At 36.8% G+C, this 17,422-nt stretch overlaps 3 protein-coding genes across 3 annotated transcripts; 2 read left to right on the top strand and 1 right to left on the bottom strand.

Moving 5' to 3' along the window:
- Nucleotides 1–145: 145 nt before the first annotated feature.
- Nucleotides 146–2,096, bottom strand: LOC120133383. The gene is made up of 4 exons (XM_039149977.1): nucleotides 2,025–2,096; nucleotides 1,055–1,536; nucleotides 400–959; nucleotides 146–282 (listed from the first exon to the last, which is right to left on the bottom strand). The coding sequence occupies exons 1-3, from the start codon at nucleotides 2,094–2,096 to the stop codon at nucleotides 782–784; spliced, it is 732 nt and encodes a 243-aa protein (XP_039005908.1). The 3' UTR covers nucleotides 146–282; nucleotides 400–781.
- A 9,947-nt stretch (nucleotides 2,097–12,043) lies between these two features.
- On the top strand, nucleotides 12,044–13,304 carry LOC120133397 (SNF1-related protein kinase regulatory subunit gamma-like PV42a). Its single transcript, XM_039149988.1, has 3 exons — nucleotides 12,044–12,424; nucleotides 12,508–12,859; nucleotides 12,960–13,304. Exons 1-3 carry the CDS (start codon nucleotides 12,117–12,119, stop codon nucleotides 13,299–13,301), a joined length of 1,002 nt encoding a protein of 333 aa, XP_039005919.1. The 5' UTR covers nucleotides 12,044–12,116; the 3' UTR covers nucleotides 13,302–13,304.
- Nucleotides 13,305–14,794: 1,490 nt separating this feature from the next.
- Nucleotides 14,795–16,831, top strand: LOC120133395 (palmitoyl-monogalactosyldiacylglycerol delta-7 desaturase, chloroplastic-like). Its single transcript, XM_039149987.1, has 5 exons — nucleotides 14,795–15,548; nucleotides 15,630–15,770; nucleotides 15,848–15,988; nucleotides 16,070–16,176; nucleotides 16,278–16,831. Exons 1-5 carry the CDS (start codon nucleotides 15,006–15,008, stop codon nucleotides 16,474–16,476), a joined length of 1,131 nt encoding a protein of 376 aa, XP_039005918.1. The 5' UTR covers nucleotides 14,795–15,005; the 3' UTR covers nucleotides 16,477–16,831.
- Nucleotides 16,832–17,422: the final 591 nt, after the last annotated feature.

Genomic DNA, 17,422 nt, shown 5'->3' with positions numbered 1-17,422 from the left:
TTGGTAGATATCTTAGCCCTTGCTATCGTCTTCTTCATCTTCATATTGCTAGCAGTTATGAGTTCATAATCAGAGACAGACAGCTCACTTAATTTACCAAAGCTCTGCCCTGATCACATTTCAAAGGAGAAAATAAAAAATTAGCAGAGCTAGCAACAGTATGCAAGAGCAAAGTTGTTAGATGACTTACCAATACGCCAAGAACTGAAATGGTGCATATTTTGCATAGATAAGCTCAAAATCCCTTCCAACAGTCTTTATACTACAACTTTTTGAATGAACCTGCAGTTGCTCAGATTCTATGTGAGTGTCGGAGGGGGAAACCCCGAAGGGTTCAAATAGCACGAGAATGTACCTTCAACAAGGTACGTTGCATAGGGTAATGAATGAATGAATTACCTGCTTCAAATGCCTGATAGTTTCAGAATCAGATGGAATCACATGGTAAAACCCCATACACATGTGCACATGTGAAAGGACCAAACCCATCAATTTGACGCAGCCGCTCAGCTAGCTTATTATAACTGGATAAGTTTGTTTCCTTGCAATCTTCTTCCAATTGCTTTAGTTGAATACTGCCCTGGACAATTCCTTGCGCAAGTTTTAATATTCTACCTGCTCTGTACCCAAAATTGCAGCGTTTTGCAAGAAAACTTTCATCAAGGTTAGCTAGTTCTTCGGGGCTGGGGAAGCTTCCCAATCCCATGCCTTTGTAGTCACAGGGTGCTTCTATTTCTTGAGAGGGCTGAAGATCCGATTCTGAATTATCTGCTTTTGCTAGTCACAGGAAGCTTTCTAAACGCATGGAGACTTTAGACACCCTTAATTTTCTCTTCAACTCTTTCCCGGTAGGGGTTTTTGGAATGAAGTAATCTTCAGCCTTTACACCAGGAATTTGGTGTTCAATTTCAAACTGAAGCTCAAAAAGTGCCTTAGCCATGCTCAAAGTTCTCGAAAACCTATAAAATGACGACTTCGGCATTATATCAAACGGGTTGAAGACGAGGCTAAAATTTAAATGCTGAATAAGAGTGTGTATATAAAAATAACATACTGGCAGTTACAGAGAAGTATACACTTGACCATGTCTTCAAACAGAGTAGGGGACCTGAACACTCTCCCACCGAAACTCCTCAAACACTCGGTCGCTAATTCTTCATCACCATGTAATGCCTCGACAATGCTTCGAAATTCCCTCAACTTGTTTTCTTCGGACTCCGACAACCGCAGCATTCTGGTCACCTGGTTTAAAAGAGAGTGACGGTGCGATGGAGAGAGGGAACAGGTACCTTGAACGCGGAGGTGGAGAGTGGAAGAGGAAGTGGGTGGCTGGAGGAAGTGGGTGGCTGAGAGATGCGGAGCATGACTGTAAGAGGAGGAGAAGTGAGGCGTAAAGGGCGAGAGAAGGAGCGGGAGATTGGGTCCCAATGGTTTGGGGCCAACACGAATAGCCCATGGCTGCATATTGCCTTCTCTATATCGAATCCCTCCGCTGCTTTGCCTAGTGGCAGCTCCACCAACAAGCTGCTGCTGCTGCTGCTATTGCTACTTCTGCTTCTATTGCCATTTCCATTCTCCTCTTGTCCCTTCGCCATTCTTTTCTGCCTTTCGACTTTTCGGGATACTTGTTGCTTCTAATTTTTTTATTAAATATATTATCTTATGTACATTTTCGAGGTATATTGCGGGAATAAATATAGGGTAAATTATACACGATATTATTAAAATTTAATCATTGACTTGTTTATATCATTAAATGTTTATTTGATAAAATATTATATTTGAGGGGTTTGAACTCAAAATCTTTTAAACAAAGGCTAAAATGTAATCACTATATCAACTTAAGTTTTTAATATGAACAAACATAACATACATAACAACGTTACGCATTTCAAATATTATTTTTTAAAACCCTCATGAAATTATTAAAATTAAAAAAACCATCAATTACAAAAAAAACTCCTAAATTCTTGAAAATTCAAAAAAAATATAAACTCTAAATTTTAATCCCTAAATTCACCCACCATCATCGTTGATAGCACATCATTGTCGTCGCACTGAAGCCTCCTCCTCTCGTCGTGCACGTCATTCACCATTTGCTTATCGATTGGTCATCATCCATGGTTCGATTAGAGTATTTCACATTCAACATTTGATGATTGATTAACACACCATTTATCGATTTCCAACGACACCAGAGTGGGATAATTGATGGTAAGGGTCTGACGATGGAAGTGATGGGCGATGGCCATCGGTTCGAAGACCATAATAGGTGAAATTAGGGATTTGGTACTTAGGGCTTTGGGTTTTGGGGGAAATTTAAGAATTTAAAAAAATTTAAGGGTTTTTTGAAAAATTATTATTTTTATTATAAATCATATATATATTATAAAATAATATAAATATATAAATAATTTTAAATAAAGGATATTAATTCAAACTGTTATTTAACATATATTAGTTTTGCTAGAATTATAATAAGTTCTTAAGTTAGCTTGGTTGTTGGTTGTTTCTTATCAAGTCCAATGGATCATTGGTTCAAATCTTACGGAAAACATTTTTCCCATTAACAAAACGAAATCTTTTTGGGTTTTATGAGCATTAAAACAATTGTGCCAAAACAACGTCATTTTGGTAAGGTAGCCACGTCAACAACGTCACGACAGATGACTGCCATGTTATCGTCTCGTTAGCTCATTAACGACGGAGTGATATAATTGCACTTAAAAGTAAACATTAGTGCTAAAATTGGAAGTTTGATGGTATAAACAAATCAGCGTTTGAAGTTTGATAATATCTGGTGCAGTTTACCCATAAATATATTATAATGTACTTGTTGTCCATGGTACACAAATAGCCATTTATGAACATCCAAAACTTGGCTTCCTATTTATGAGTGTTTAGAATCGTTAATATTTGCTCGTTATTTCTTCAATTTTGTGGATTTATTGCTGCTGATTTGGTTGTGTTATGCCTATTTTCGTGTAGGTCCTTACTTTACATAATCAGTGACAAAACGAGCGCATTCTGTATTTTTTTATTATTTGGTCACGGCTGGAGACATGTGCACGACTCTGGGCACGACGCGATCTGACATGGCAATTTCTAGAAGGTCCAGTCAGTGGCGGTTTCTAGAAGATCTCTTCAGTACGCCTTCTGGAAGATGTACGAACAAAGTTGCATTAGGAGACTAGTTTAAAGTTTGAATTTAGAAAAAAAACAATTATCTTTAGGATTATTTTATTTTATTTTCTTTGTTTATCCTTAGGCTTTGAGAGGCTATAAATACCCTCTTGGGGTAAGCCTAAACTCATTACTCAAATTACAATATTCTTTTCTCTCTAGTTTTATTAAAGCTTTCTTTTTATTTTACTTTTCAAGTTTTTCATTTTAGTTTTATTTTCAAGCCTTGTTTTTAATATGCTAAGTATGACTTTTGTCATGCTTAGCTAAATTTTTCCTAAGCCGAGAACTGAAGTGATGACTCAATTCCAATGGGAGAATTGAAACAGGCCCTTAATATCTTCAGAATATCTCTCTCAATCTATGTGCTTATTTTTCAACATCAAAACGGTTTTCAAAATCAAAGATAGACTTTGGTCTAGATTGTTGTTGCGATTAAACATGTGAGATGAAGATTTGGCTTATAGAAAGCACATTCGACTTCGTGGGAACATATTTGGCGAGATAGCTTCACTAAGAGGGATTTGAGATCGGAATTAACGGTTATAGAAGCAACAATCAGAGTCGGTTGCCACGAACTTAAACGGTAATTAATCTACGACAATTGATGTTGATAGAATCAATTTTAGAAGCCAGAATCAAAGATTGCCTTGGGTATTCGGTATACAAATAGAGTTACGGGGATTGCCCCTGTAGACAAAGTAACTGACGTGAATCTCGAAGGGAAAATCTAATTCGATGATCTAAAGGAAATTGAGTCAAAGCGAAACTTGAGGCTGTTTTTACCAAATCTATTTACAATCTTTATTTTCTCATTTTTTACCTTAATCATTTTATTTAAAAGAACTCTTTTATTACTTAATCATTTTACCAAAACCACCCCCTTATTTACTATTCACGCCTGGCTTAAACAAATCAAACATAAATTTATAATTTTTCAAGTCCCTGTATAATTGACCCTTACTTCTCTGTACTATGCATTTTCTTCATTTATCAATCGAGAAGGAGGAATTTATTTTGACATCGAAAACGACAGTTGTCAAATTGTCGTCGTTGCCGGAGACTTCGCCGTTACCGGGGACTTCGCCAAAGTTACTAATTTTTTGTTTGCTTTTGATTTATGACCAATACTAATACGGGCGCATTAGTAGAGTACGACCCAGAGATCGAAGCCAGAGCTAGGAGACTTCACGCACAGACGCTTCGGGAAAAAAAGGAGATAACAATCAAATCCAGAAGAAGAATCAAATTCAGGTGAATCCGTTAATACAAAATCAATTCCAATGGCCGATCCTACTATCCGGGAGTTAGCCGCGACACCTACTGAACAAGAGCTTTTGTGCATTGATTTTCCCCAAGGTGAAACTCCATACCAGTTAAAAACTGGCCTTATTCATCTCCTCCATACATTCCGCGGATTGCCAAACAAGAATCCACACAAACATCTCAAGGAATTTCACGTGGTCTGCTCCAGCATGAAACCACAAGGAGTAACCGAGGACCAAATTAAACTTAGAGCTTTTTTTTTCCTTAGCCAATCGGCTAAGGAGTGGTTATTTTATCTTCTCCCTAATTCTATTACTTAATGGGCTCAAATTACTCGTCTTTTTCTTGACAGGTTTTTTCCTACGGAGAAAGTAAGTGAACTACGAAGGAGAATATTTGGAATCAAGTAGCTTGAAGGAAAGTAGCTCTACGATTACTGGGAGCGGTTTAAAAAGTTGTGTTCTAGTTGCCCATAACATGGGTTAACTGAACAAACACTCATTCAATACTTTTATGAAGGATTATCTCCTCCGGAAATGAAGATGATCGATGTTGCTCGCGGTGGAGCCTTGGTGAATATGACTCCTACTGAGGCTAAGGACCTAATTTCCACAATGGTCATAAACTCCTAATAATTACGCGCAAATAATGAACCTCCTCGAAGGTTTCATGAGATAAGTTCATCTTCTTAGAAAATAAGATAGATAAGTTAACTGAAGTTGTAAACTCTCTTGTTGCAGGAAAGACATAACCAAATAGGTTATGTGGAATATGTGCATTACCTGATCATCTGACATACAATTGTCCACTGATTCAAAATGACACAACATCTCAAGTCGATACAGTCGGGAACTTTTCGGGACCTCCCCAAAGAGCTTACAATCCTTACGGTAATACATACAACCTAGGATAGAGGGATCATCCGAACTTCAGTTATGCTCAGAACTCATGATCGAATCAAGGTTATCAAGCAGGACCACCTCCACCACCACAACAGCCACAAAAGACATCATTAGAGCCAATTTTCGAGATGTTAGCACTTTCCCAGGAAAATTCCATACTCGTACTAAAGCCCACTTCCCAGAGATAGACAAGCATATGAGGCAATTAGCTCATACCGTGGGGAGATTAGAGTCACAAAGAAGGCTATCATCATAAACTGAGCTGAATCCAATAGAGAATGTTAGCGACATCACCCTCCGAAGCGGTACAATTGTTAAACAACCAGACCCAAAGAAAGTAATCGCAAGATCCAGGAAGAAAGAAGAAAATTTGAACTCCTAGAGGGAAGAAGAAACAATTGACGTAAAATCCCGAGAAAAGAATAAAGATGAATCGAAAACAAATTCTGCGCCATCTCCCTATGCCATTCCGCCTCTGTTTCCTGAAAGATTCAATAAAAGAGACAATCAATCAGAGGAGAGAGAAATCTTGGATGTATTACGAAAAGTGGAAATAAATATTACGCTTCTTGAGGTAATCCGAAAAGTATCGAGATATTCCAGATACCTTAAAGATCTCTACACTAATAAAAAAACGACTTACCGAAAACGAGAAGGTGAATTTAGGTGTGAATGTCTCAGCAGTTTTTCAACAACCGCTTCCACCGAAGTATAAGGACCAAGATATGTTTTCAATACCTTGTAAAATTGGTGAGGTTAAAATCAAGCGAGCTATGTGCGATCTAGGTGCCTCTATCAATGTAATGCCTCTCTCCATCTATAATTTAATTTCCACCAAGCCTTTAAAGGAGACGAGAGTTACACTTCAGCTAGCTGACAAATCAATTATTTATCCTGAAGGACTCATAGAAAATGTTCTAGTAGAGGTAAAAGAATTAATTTTCCCTGTTGATTTTTATGTGATTGATATGGAAAATGATCGTAGAAACATTGGTTCTGAAATCCTCCTCGGTCATCCCTTTCTAAGCACAGTAAATGCAAAATTAACGTTCGAAGCGTTATTCTTACTATGGAATTCGACGATGAGATCTTAAAATTTGATGTTTATAAAATAATGAGATATTCGAATAACGTGCATAGTATTAATTTTGTTGGCGTTATTGAAATTGTTGATGACAAATCTAACTTGGTTGATGATTTATATAGGAAATCGGATAATAAAAAAGATGATATAAGGTAGTTGAAAAATATTTCAGTTGTTTATTCAAATTTGTTCTTAACTCCTTTAAAAACTAAAGATTTGCCTTTCTTTTTGTAGACACCAAAAATTAAGTCGAAACCATCAAGGAATAGTTTGAAGAAATCATTTTTTGGTGAAAAAGATGTTTTGACGACCATTCTTTTCGATAGGATTTTTAATTTGGAAAATATTTGAAGAAATCTTTATGAGAATTTTCGAATTTCTCGTAAGAAATTTCTTAGTTGGAAAAAGCGAATGAAGTGGAAGTGTTTGTCACGGAACTTGTAGTTTGAATCAGGTCGTCGAGCTAACGACGTTAAATAAAAGCGCTTCATGGGAGGCAACCCATTGTTTTTAATTCTGTTACATTTTTTTGTTTTGATTGAGCATGTTTTATTTAATTTTTTTTGCAGGAACATAATATTTTTATTCAAACTTAAAAGACAAAGATTTGCAAAATTATGATTCGAACAGTGTCAATTTTGAGTAGTGAACAGTCAAACAAAGAAGAAAGAATGCCCCAGCCGTGCGCACCATTTCATTAAACGGCACACGTTAGTAAAACCTAAGGGAGAGCACGGCGCACGTTAGGTAAGCCCAAAAATAATTTCCCCCTTTTTTGATTCATCTTCGCCATGCTCCCCATCAATGTTCTTCTAGTCCATGCCAATCGTGGTCACTACTTCCTCTCGTCCACAACAGTCGACTTTCCCATCGTGTTCGATGCATTCGGTATCATCGAAAAATACTCTAGAGGTAAATTTTGATCCTATTTCCATTCAACTATTACTAATGTACCATCCGGTTTATGGTTTTACAGAGGATTTCAAAGTCAATTTTCCATCGATGACACAACCTGATCATTCTTCTAGTTCACGGCATCATACCCGAGCCGCTCACTTCTTTGCCTCCCATTTGGCCGTGGTCGACACTAAATCCGGGGAGTACTCTATTCATTCTCTTGCACATTAGTTTTACGTTTTGAGGCAAAACGCTTTAAGTGAGGGGGTAGAGTGTAGGTTGAATTTTCCTTTGCTTATCTTTATGTTTTGATTCTAGTATGTGTTTGTTGGATTTGCGGAAATTACATTGAATTTCTTTGTCTTGATGAATATTTTTGGAATGCTATGTTTGTTTGGGAACACATGTTTGTTTAAGTTAGGATGTTCTTGATAATGGATAGCATGAATTGTGATAAGTTGATATTTTTGTGATATTCCATGACTTTATTGGTTGCAATGTGATTAGCTCAATGCATGAAAACAATTTGGTGAGATTTGAGCCTTAACGAGCATATCATTTTTGCTCTCATTTTGTTTGATTGAGTGTGTCAAATTTGGCATTGGTATTCTAGAACAAGCATGTTAAATATTGTCGAGATTACACATGAACATGATGCTTAAAAATGATTTGGGCACCTTAGGATTAACCATTCCGTTTTCCCCACTAAATTGCCTACCCATGAATTTTCCCCTAGTTAACCACTTTTGAGCCTATTATCATTTCTTTGTTTTCACCATATTCTAAACCCGAGCCTTTTTATTTGTTAGTTCCTTGCCTTGAATATTTAGCCATATTTTTAGCCTTTTCCCCACCTTTACCTAAGCCCCATTACAACCAATAAAAGACACTTTGATTTATGCATCTTGTTCTTATTAGTAGTGGAGATTTGATTTACTTGCAAGCCTATGGTAATATCGTGTCGATTTTGACATTGAGTGTTTCTTTACCCCAAACACAATGAGTGAATCCCGGTAAGGCGTTGAGTTATAAGCATTGAGATTAATGAATGAATAGATATTATAATTGCACTTGACTTATTCCAAATGGTGATGTTCAATTGATTGATTTCCTGACTTGAATAGTTATTGTGGTATTTACCTTGCTTTCTCGAATGTGAAACTTGACAAAGAACAGTAAATGAAATTTTTGACTGATTTGATTAATCATACTTGAGGACAAGCATGAGATAAGTGAAGGGGAATTTGATGAGTGTTCATAATCGTTAATATTTGCTCGTTATTTATTCGATTTTATGGATTTATTGATGTTGATTTAGTTATGTTATGCCTATTTTCGTGCATGTCCTTACTTTACAGAATTAGTGACAAAGCAGGCGCATTCTGCTTTTTTTTTATTTGGTCATGGCTAAAGACATGGGCACGACTCTGGGCACGACGCGGTCTGACGTGGCAGTTTCTAGAAGGTACAGTCAGCGACGGTTTCTAGAAGATCTCCTCAGCACGTCTTCTGGAAGATGGACGAGTATAGTTGCATTAAGAGAATAGTTTAAAGTTTGAATTTAGAAGAAAAAAACAATTATCTTTAGGATTATTTTATGTTATTTTCTTTGTTTATCCTTAGGCTTTGAGAGGCTATAAATACCCTCTTGGGGTAAGCCTAAACTCATCACTCAAATTACAATTTTCTTTTCCCTAAAGTTTTATTAAAGCTTTCTTTTTATTTTACTTTTCAAGTTTTTCATTTTACTTTTATTTTCAAGCCTTGTTTTTAATATGCTAAGTATGACTTTTGTCATGCTTAGCTAAACTTTTCATAAGCCGAGAGCTGAAGCGATGACTCAATTCCAACGGGAGAATTAAAACATGCCTTAATATCTTCAGAATATCTTCTCAATCTTTGCACTTATTTTTCAAAATCAAAGATAGACTTTGGTCTAGATTGTTGTTACTATTAAACGTGTGGGAGGAATATTCAGCTTATAGAAAGCATATTCGACTTCTTGGGAACACACTTGGTGAGATAGCTTCGCCAAGAGGGATTTGAGATCGAAATTGACGATTATAGAAGCAACAATCTGAGTCGGTCGCCATGAACTTAAACGGTAATTGATGTTAATAGAATCAATTTCCGAAGCCGGAATCAAATATTACCTTGGGTATTCGGTATACAAATAGAGTCACGGGGATTGTCCCTGTAGATAAAGTAACCGACGTGAATCCCGAAGGAAAATCTAATTCGACGATCTAAAGGAAATTGAGTTAAAGAGAAACTTGAGGTTGTTTTTACCAAATCTATTTACAATCTTTATTTTCTCATTTTTTTACCTTAATCACTTTCTTTAAAAGAACTCTTTTATTACTTAATCATTTTACCAAAACCACTCCTTATTTACTATTCACGCCTGACTTAAACAAACCAAACAGAAATTTATAATTTTTCAAGTCCCTGTGGAATCGACCCTTACTTCTCTGTACTACGCATTTTCTTCATTTATCAATCGAGAATGAGGAATTTATTTTGATATCGAAAACGACAGTTGTCACCTATGTAGGTACATTGTGTCCTAATCAAGGGCGGATATATGTAGCTCCTAAGGAGAGCTATTGCATACCTATTATTTTGAGAAAATTACTAAATCTAGTTTAACGTGTTAAGGAGAATGAAAAAAAAATAAAGAAAATTGCATACCCATTATTTCAGAAAAGAGAATATTAAATTGTTGAACTCTCATTTTTTAATTTTTAGATCAACCACTGGTTCTAATGGTTTAGCCTCGTCATTTTCTCTCAATATATTTGCTTATTAAAGGTGATAAGTGTTGAAGTTATCGCTTCGAGATGACCAAAATAATATATAAGTTAATTAATTTCAACTATATATACGGCATCAACTGTAAAAATATTATGTTGTATAATGTATCTTTACGGTTAATTTTTTATTATTATTAAAACATAATCAAAATCAATAATAAATATCTATGAAATATTAAACAAACACAAGAATAATGATTCATGCACGCCATGCAACCAGGAGCAACCAACTCTTTCAATTTCCCTTTCTTTGTTGGTACCAAAACTATCTCATTTGTAGTTGTACCGTAGCAGATTAATTTCTCAGTTTTCTGTTCCTTCGGACTAGCCGACTACTCATTACTCAGTGCCCAACAAGATGAATGTAAATTGAAAAGGTGCAAAAAGGTATCTTCTCGGTTATCATAAAATGTATGTTATAGTAATAAATAATACAATTCCAGAAGCTTAAACTAACGGGGTGGTAGCGCAGTTGGCTAGCGCGTAGGTCTCATAGCTTACTGAGTTATCCTGAGGTCGAGAGGTTCGAGAGGTGTTGGCATCTGTGTATGATAAATAAATGGTTGAATGTACCTCACACTTGCTCCATAGGTTGATTTCTGATCTTGTAAGATCAAGATATTGTTTATAGATCAGGCAATTGGTTGAATTTTCATATTGAAAATGCATCCATCAGGCTAATAGTAGTTCCCTTCTCATGCATTTAACCCAGCATAGACTTTTCCAAGGGAATAGCCAGAATATGAAAAATATTTGCATTTTCCAATATGGTATTAGCCTTTTAAGTGTTTTGCTTGAAGTGAATGGTTGTCTAGTAATGGGTTGTTGTTTATTCATCTTTATTTTCTCTGTCTGATTGTAAATTTTATAATTTTAAGAATAAAATTAAGGGTAATTTCTTCCTCTCTTTTTTCTCAAACAAAAAGAGTTTTTTTAAAATCATTTTTTCTTCTTTCTTCTTTTCCGTAAAACACTTATATAAAGAATTAAACCATTACTATCAGTTCTCTATTCAAATTAAAAAAGAGAAACCATCGTCAATTAATATAAAGCAACGTCTCTTTATTCAAATTCATATGATAAATGAAAAGTGACTTAGAAATCATATATAACATAACTTATAACTAGATACAAATGAAGCAATTTGTAAGTGATTTTTGTATTCCCTTCTATTTATTTCTGCTAAATCATTTCTTATTTTATGATAATTATGTCATATATAAAAATTAATATATTATAAAATGATTATTAAAATAATTATTTAATACGTTGACAATGAATATTTTTTTATACAAACGACTTCAATCCCCTGCATTATGTATTGATTGTTCACTTAAATATTAATAAAAATATATAATAAATTAAAATCATTTATAAAAAAAGTTTACCACCAATATGTCAAATAATAATATTATATAACATGTTTCAAGAAATGAAGCTGTTACCACTTAATTCAAGAGGAGATTATTGGTTTCTGTTCTCAATTTCCTTCTATGGCTCTAAGATGGATTAATAGATAGGCGGCGATGAGCCCAGCAAATTTGTCCAACGTGGAGTTTATTGCTTCTAAGTTGGTCCAAGAAATGCCAAGTGGCAAGATTATATGAATGGGATATGCCACGTGTTACTCAAGGGGATTTTCCTCTTCAAGCTTGTGCCAAATGGCATCATACTTCAGCCACGCAATATCCCAGTTTGACACGTGCATGCATATATGCCTGCAACGAGTAAGCATGTAAAATAATTTTCTTCGAGACCGCGAGAGGGAATTCGTTCCATTATAAGTGACAAAGCTGAGGCAGAGCAGTTACCAGAACATTTACACAAACAAAAATGCAGGAACCGAAGGATGATCAAGAAAACACTGCCGCTAAATCCATTCTCCGGTTACTGGAGAAGACGGTGAAAAATGTACTGGTGAACAAGGGGAGACTCGCGGAGGTACCTTACACGGCCACGCTAGGCGACACCATGAACGCATTGGTCGCCAACAAGGTGACGGCGCTTCCGGTTGCTGCACCTCCAGGGCAGTGGATTGGGGCTGGTGGCTCAATGATCATGGAGTCTGATAAACAAACGGGGGTCGTGCGGAAGCACTACATAGGGATGGTTACCATGCTCGATATTCTGGCATACATTGCTGATGATGATAATCAGATGATGGGCAGTGATGTTGGAGGAGATGCAAATCTTGAGAGGAAGATGACGGTCCCGATATCGTTGATTATAGGACGCAGCTTCGAAGGACTTAGCTTATGGACTCTAAACCCAAACACAAGGTACTATTTTGCATTCATTTTATTGTTCATTCAATTTATGGGTTTGTCTTCTGTTAACCCAATTAATATGTGTTATTGAGCAGCATTTTGGATTGCATGGAACTGTTTAGCAAGGGAATCCACAGGGCCTTGGTCCCAATGGACAGTCAAATGGAGAATGTTCAAGGAGTTGAACTTGTGGAGTCTGCTTCAAGCTATAAAATGCTTACACAAATGGACTTACTGAAATTCCTCAACGACCATGCCTCTGAATTGGGAGAGATCTTGTCAAGCAGCATAAAGGAAATAGGTTGCTTAAATCAGAGTGTTTTTTCCATAACCGATCGTACCAAAGTGATCGATGCCATCAAATGCTTGAAGACTGCTATGCTCCATGCTGTTCCTATAGTTGAATCCTCTAATCTTATTAAAGAAGATGACAAACAGCTTGTAGATGTAAGTCCCTCTCTTTTCTTCAATATTTTCAAAGGATAGCTAAAACCAACCCATTTTTCTTGTTCATGTTGAAGTTTTCATATTTATATACATGTATCAGGGCAAAGGGAGGAAGCCAATTGGAACATTTTCAGCGACTGACTTGAGGGGTTGCCATTTTTCTGCACTGCAGACATGGTTGCCTCTTAGCGCACTAGAATTCACTGAGCTAGTCTCGAGTAGCCCTTTGTTCGCAGCGAGGGAGAGGGTGTCGGCGCCAAAGGAAATCGTGAGTTGCCAACCAGACTCGGCACTCTCAGAAGCAATCGAGAAGATAGTATATAACCACGTGCACCGAGTGTGGGTGGTTGATCAACAAGGTTTACTTGCGGGGCTTGTTTCCCTCACCGATATAGTGGGGGCCGTCAGGGTTTCATTGTTGTCAAAGATTGACATCATGTAATCTTCAAATGCTCCCCTCTCTTGAGAGAGTCTGACTGTGTATCTAACATCTTTGAATCTTGTTCTATTGTCTGCCTGTGCTTCCACTACATAATAAATACTTCCTACAAACCGAACTTAATATAATCTGTATTTAGTTAATTGTTTCGTACCATGTTAATTTTAATAATGCTACATTCTATGGTACACAACTGATTGCTACTAGGAAGATGATTGATTCATCAAATACTATAGGACACTGCTAAATGAACGTAGCATCTGATACCAGATGTATGAGATGTTGCTGGCTAACTTTAGTCCTTAACATCTGAGTCAATTGGGCACGACCCGTCATCGAGTTGTATAAATGTGAGTTCGGATCCATGCATCCCAGAACCAGAGTCAATCACCCTGCAAGAGTGTTGCAGTTGTAGAGTTCAACTTCAAACATAAAAAAAAAATGCCAAAACTTTGACAAAGAAAATGAAAACGAGGACGTAAGAGAGAAGATAAAAGGTTTTACTTACTCTCTGGACAAGTTGCCGATCATTGCATATCTATCAATAACAACATGAAGATTGCTCTGTCGCATGCACCATCTTGACTCAGCTCCTCTGCAAGACCCTGCCACCGTGAGTCGAGTTTAAGCATATTCGCATGGTTTTGGCAAGGGGTTACACCTTGTTTTAAGCATATTGTTGCTGGATTTGAAGAAAGTTCTCTTGCAATTCATGAATTGTCAAATTTGAAGAAAGTTCTTATTCCTGTCAAATGTAAAAAATCAAACTCAAAAGTTCCTTTCAAAGACAAACTCCAAAGCCTGAAACACTCGGACATGAATGAAACAGGTCAAAGAATAGAAGGAAGCTGAAACTCACACTCCTTTATTTCTTGTATAGGGGTTGTAGTTACGGTTGCAGCGACTTTCCCGATAATCTTCATTAATCTTTCCTTTCTAGGAAAATTTCCCGACAATCAAGTACCCATAAAGCTATCATCTACGTTGGCAAAAGTACAAAATATCCCAGCAGCAGTGTGCGCGATTAAAAGAAACAACAAATGGGTAAATTAACAATATTTGGTTTAAAAAGAATTTACATTTTAAGAAATCCTATTTGATGTTAGTGTGAATTAATATTCGGATAATGAGGGGAAAATGATCTTCCTTTTCAATATGTATCATCACTTAGGATTAACAATATCCAGTCATTATAAAGGATGAACTCAAGGATCTCAGTAGCTCAAGTTGATTGTTCCAAATGCCAATATAAAACACACAATAGTAACATGGATTTTCAGCTGTAGCTCTCACCGATTGTGTGGCGGAAAAACGCTGAGTTGAAGACGTAAAGTATGACGCACTTGCTACTATTTCTTCCACGCATTTTTGCTGCTACAGAAAGAGATATTTGCTTGGACAGGGAGAGAAGATAAAGAACCATGGCAAGTAGATTATTAAGGGCTAAGAGAAAATATTCTAACCACAAAGTTTATGGATGTTATTTCACCACATCTAAATGAAAGATCACCTTATCAGCTCATCTCGCTCTGTCGTTTTCCTATGCCTACTTTCTTTTTCTATAATCCACACTTTCTTTCCACCGCAATAAACACGAGTATAATTCTGACAGTAACTCAAAATCTTCAAGTTTTGGCTTAAAGAACAAACCGACCATGGCTGTTATAAAACCTGGTTTTTCTTTTGAACCCACCAATCGTGACCACAATGGCTTTAATCACATCAGCGTTTTCTAAGCCTAGCTCCTTACCTTTTTCACCTCTTCAAAGAGTAACAAAGACGACGAGGACTAGACCTTTCTCTTTCAAAGTCCTCAACTCGGGATTTAATCAAGCACAGGAAAAGCAGAGTCCTTTGCATTCAAGATTTGTAACTCAGCTACGTCGGGAAGTCTCGGCTTTGGCTAATGGGGTGTCAGTTGTGGCAAAAGAAGCAGAACAAGAAGTGAAACCCCAGGATAGAATTTTGTTATCTGATGTGGTGGTGCAAAATAGGAGGGAGGTGTTTTGGAGGACAAATTGGAACGCTTTGGATATAGCCTCTGCTGGTATTGTCTTAGCCATGCATTTGCTCGGCCTTTGTGCACCTTTTTATTTCACTTGGCCTGCCTTTTGGGTTGCTGCGGGACTCTATCTGGTATCAGGATTGGGGATTACATTGTCTTTCCATAGGAATCTTTCTCATAGAAGCTTCAAGCTTCCAAAATGGCTTGAGTACTTGTTTGCTTATTGTGGAGTTCAAGCACTTCAGGTCTGTTGTTTTCAATTTCTTGAGAAAATTACTTTCATGCGAAATGGCACTCTCGTTTGATTGTTGGTTTGGGTGTTGCAGGGGAACCCAATTGATTGGGTAAGCACCCACAGGTACCACCACCAGTTTTGTGATTCTGAAAGAGATCCTCATAGCCCCATTGAAGGGTTTTGGTATAGCCACATGAACTGGCTCTTTGATACAAATACTGTTGCTGAAAAGGTATCTCTATCTCTCTCTTCTCACATATATTGGGAATGGGGATTGATTTTTTCATTATATCAACGGAACATTTGCAGCGTGGAGAATCAAGCAATGTTGGGGATTTGGAGAAGCAACCCTTCTACAGGTTCCTTCAAACTACTTATCTTCTCCATCCCATTGCATTTGGAGTTCTGCTATATGCCCTTGGTGGGTTCCCATTCCTGGTTTGGGGAATGGTAAGCTAGTTCTTCCATGTTTTTATCATTCTGTGCATGCATGCATGTATGTATGTATGTATTGACATGAGATCATTGCAGGGTGTGAGGATTATATGGGTATACCACATCACTTGGCTTGTAAATTCAGCTTCCCATGTGTGGGGGAAGCAAGCATGGAATACTGGTGATCTATCCAAGAACAATTGGTACTATTGACTTCCCTCAGTCAATATAATATGTATATACCTTGTGAGTTGAATCTTTTTAATAAGTTAGTAATGAAGAATGAGCAAGTATTTTTTTTCAGGTGGGTGGCATTGCTTGCGTTTGGAGAAGGTTGGCACAACAACCACCATGCTTTCGAATACTCGGCCCGACACGGTCTGGAATGGTGGCAGTTGGATATGACATGGTATGTAATCAAATTCCTTCAAGTTATTGGGCTGGCAACTGAGGTTAAACTACCTTCTCAAGTTCACAAGCAAAGAATGGCTTTCAACAACTGAGGCGTCCATAGCAGGAACCATTCTACTCTAATCTTCAGGCCTTTATTTACAGGAGTTTGCTTAACAATGATGACATCTTAACTCTGAACTACATATATCTCTGGACTCTTTTACCTGAATTAAATTATTAACATCCCCCCAGCCCTAAGTTCTTAAGGCTTCAAACTGCATCATTTGGCAAAGTTATGGTGAAACCTGTTGCAGGGACTCTTAACTTTTGATTTTAACTTACAGTAATCTCACCTCATGGAGACTGTAAGTTCAAACGCGCCCAAGTATAATTGGGACTATAAATAATTCAGATTCTGAAAGGGGAAAAAAACATGGCATAATAGGCATATTGTCGTTCAACATGATGAAACTTTCGTTGTGGACTCTGAGGGGTTATTTGTTTACTTCAGAATGATTAAGCGCTGAATAATTCAAATGTTGAATGATTCAGAGGCTTTGTATGAATTAGCTCTGAATGTGACATGTTGTTTGATAATGCCATTGAATCATTCAGAATGTATTCTGTGCTGAATCATTCAGCACTATTTTGTTGAATCAGTCAGCACTGAATCATTTAGAGGTACGAAACAAACACGTTGAATGTTAAACGATTCAGCATTCAGCGCTGAATGGTTCTATTAAAAGGAAAACAAACAGCCCCCGAGTCTAGATACGGTTAGATATAGTTTTGTATTAAAATATCAAATTATAGTAATTGATATATTAAAGAGAAAATAACCTCAGTGATCGAAAATGCCTTATAATATACGATTTTAAAATTTGGATTTGTGAAAATGACAAACAAATTCATAACGCGATCTCAAATTCGCAACGCGAACTAGTATTTCGCAACCCAATTTCCGAATTAGCAACGCGAATATAAATCGCAACGCGAATTTATAAATCGCAACACAGAAGTCAAATTTGCAACACAAAAGTCAAATTCGCAACACAT

The sequence above is a fragment of the Hibiscus syriacus genome, unplaced genomic scaffold (genome assembly GCF_006381635.1).
Source record: "Hibiscus syriacus cultivar Baekdansim isolate YM2019G1 unplaced genomic scaffold, ASM638163v2 tig00110579_pilon, whole genome shotgun sequence".
In the NCBI taxonomy this organism is placed as follows: domain Eukaryota; kingdom Viridiplantae; phylum Streptophyta; class Magnoliopsida; order Malvales; family Malvaceae; genus Hibiscus; species Hibiscus syriacus.
Note: the sequence above shows the minus strand (reverse complement) of the source record. Positions and strands in the feature narration are given on the sequence as shown.

What these genes read in the sequence shown, in the direction of transcription:
- LOC120133397 (XM_039149988.1), top strand. Translation starts at nt 12,117, where the DNA reads ATGAACGCATTGGTCGCCAACAAGGTGACGGCGCTTCCGGTTGCTGCA. An exon ending in ACTCTAAACCCAAACACAAG is followed by an intron (nt 12,425 to 12,507) that starts GTACTATTTTGC and finishes GTTATTGAGCAG; the next exon opens with CATTTTGGATTGCATGGAAC. An exon ending in ATGACAAACAGCTTGTAGAT is followed by an intron (nt 12,860 to 12,959) that starts GTAAGTCCCTCT and finishes TACATGTATCAG; the next exon opens with GGCAAAGGGAGGAAGCCAAT.
- LOC120133395 (XM_039149987.1), top strand. Translation starts at nt 15,006, where the DNA reads ATGGCTTTAATCACATCAGCGTTTTCTAAGCCTAGCTCCTTACCTTTT. An exon ending in CATTCCTGGTTTGGGGAATG is followed by an intron (nt 15,989 to 16,069) that starts GTAAGCTAGTTC and finishes AGATCATTGCAG; the next exon opens with GGTGTGAGGATTATATGGGT. An exon ending in GATCTATCCAAGAACAATTG is followed by an intron (nt 16,177 to 16,277) that starts GTACTATTGACT and finishes ATTTTTTTTCAG; the next exon opens with GTGGGTGGCATTGCTTGCGT.
- LOC120133383 (XM_039149977.1), bottom strand. Translation starts at nt 2,096, where the DNA reads ATGGTGAATGACGTGCACGACGAGAGGAGGAGGCTTCAGTGCGACGAC. An exon ending in ATGTGCTATCAACGATGATG is followed by an intron (nt 1,537 to 2,024) that starts GTGGGTGAATTT and finishes TAGCAATAGCAG; the next exon opens with CAGCAGCAGCAGCTTGTTGG. An exon ending in ATACTTCTCTGTAACTGCCA is followed by an intron (nt 960 to 1,054) that starts GTATGTTATTTT and finishes GTCATTTTATAG; the next exon opens with GTTTTCGAGAACTTTGAGCA.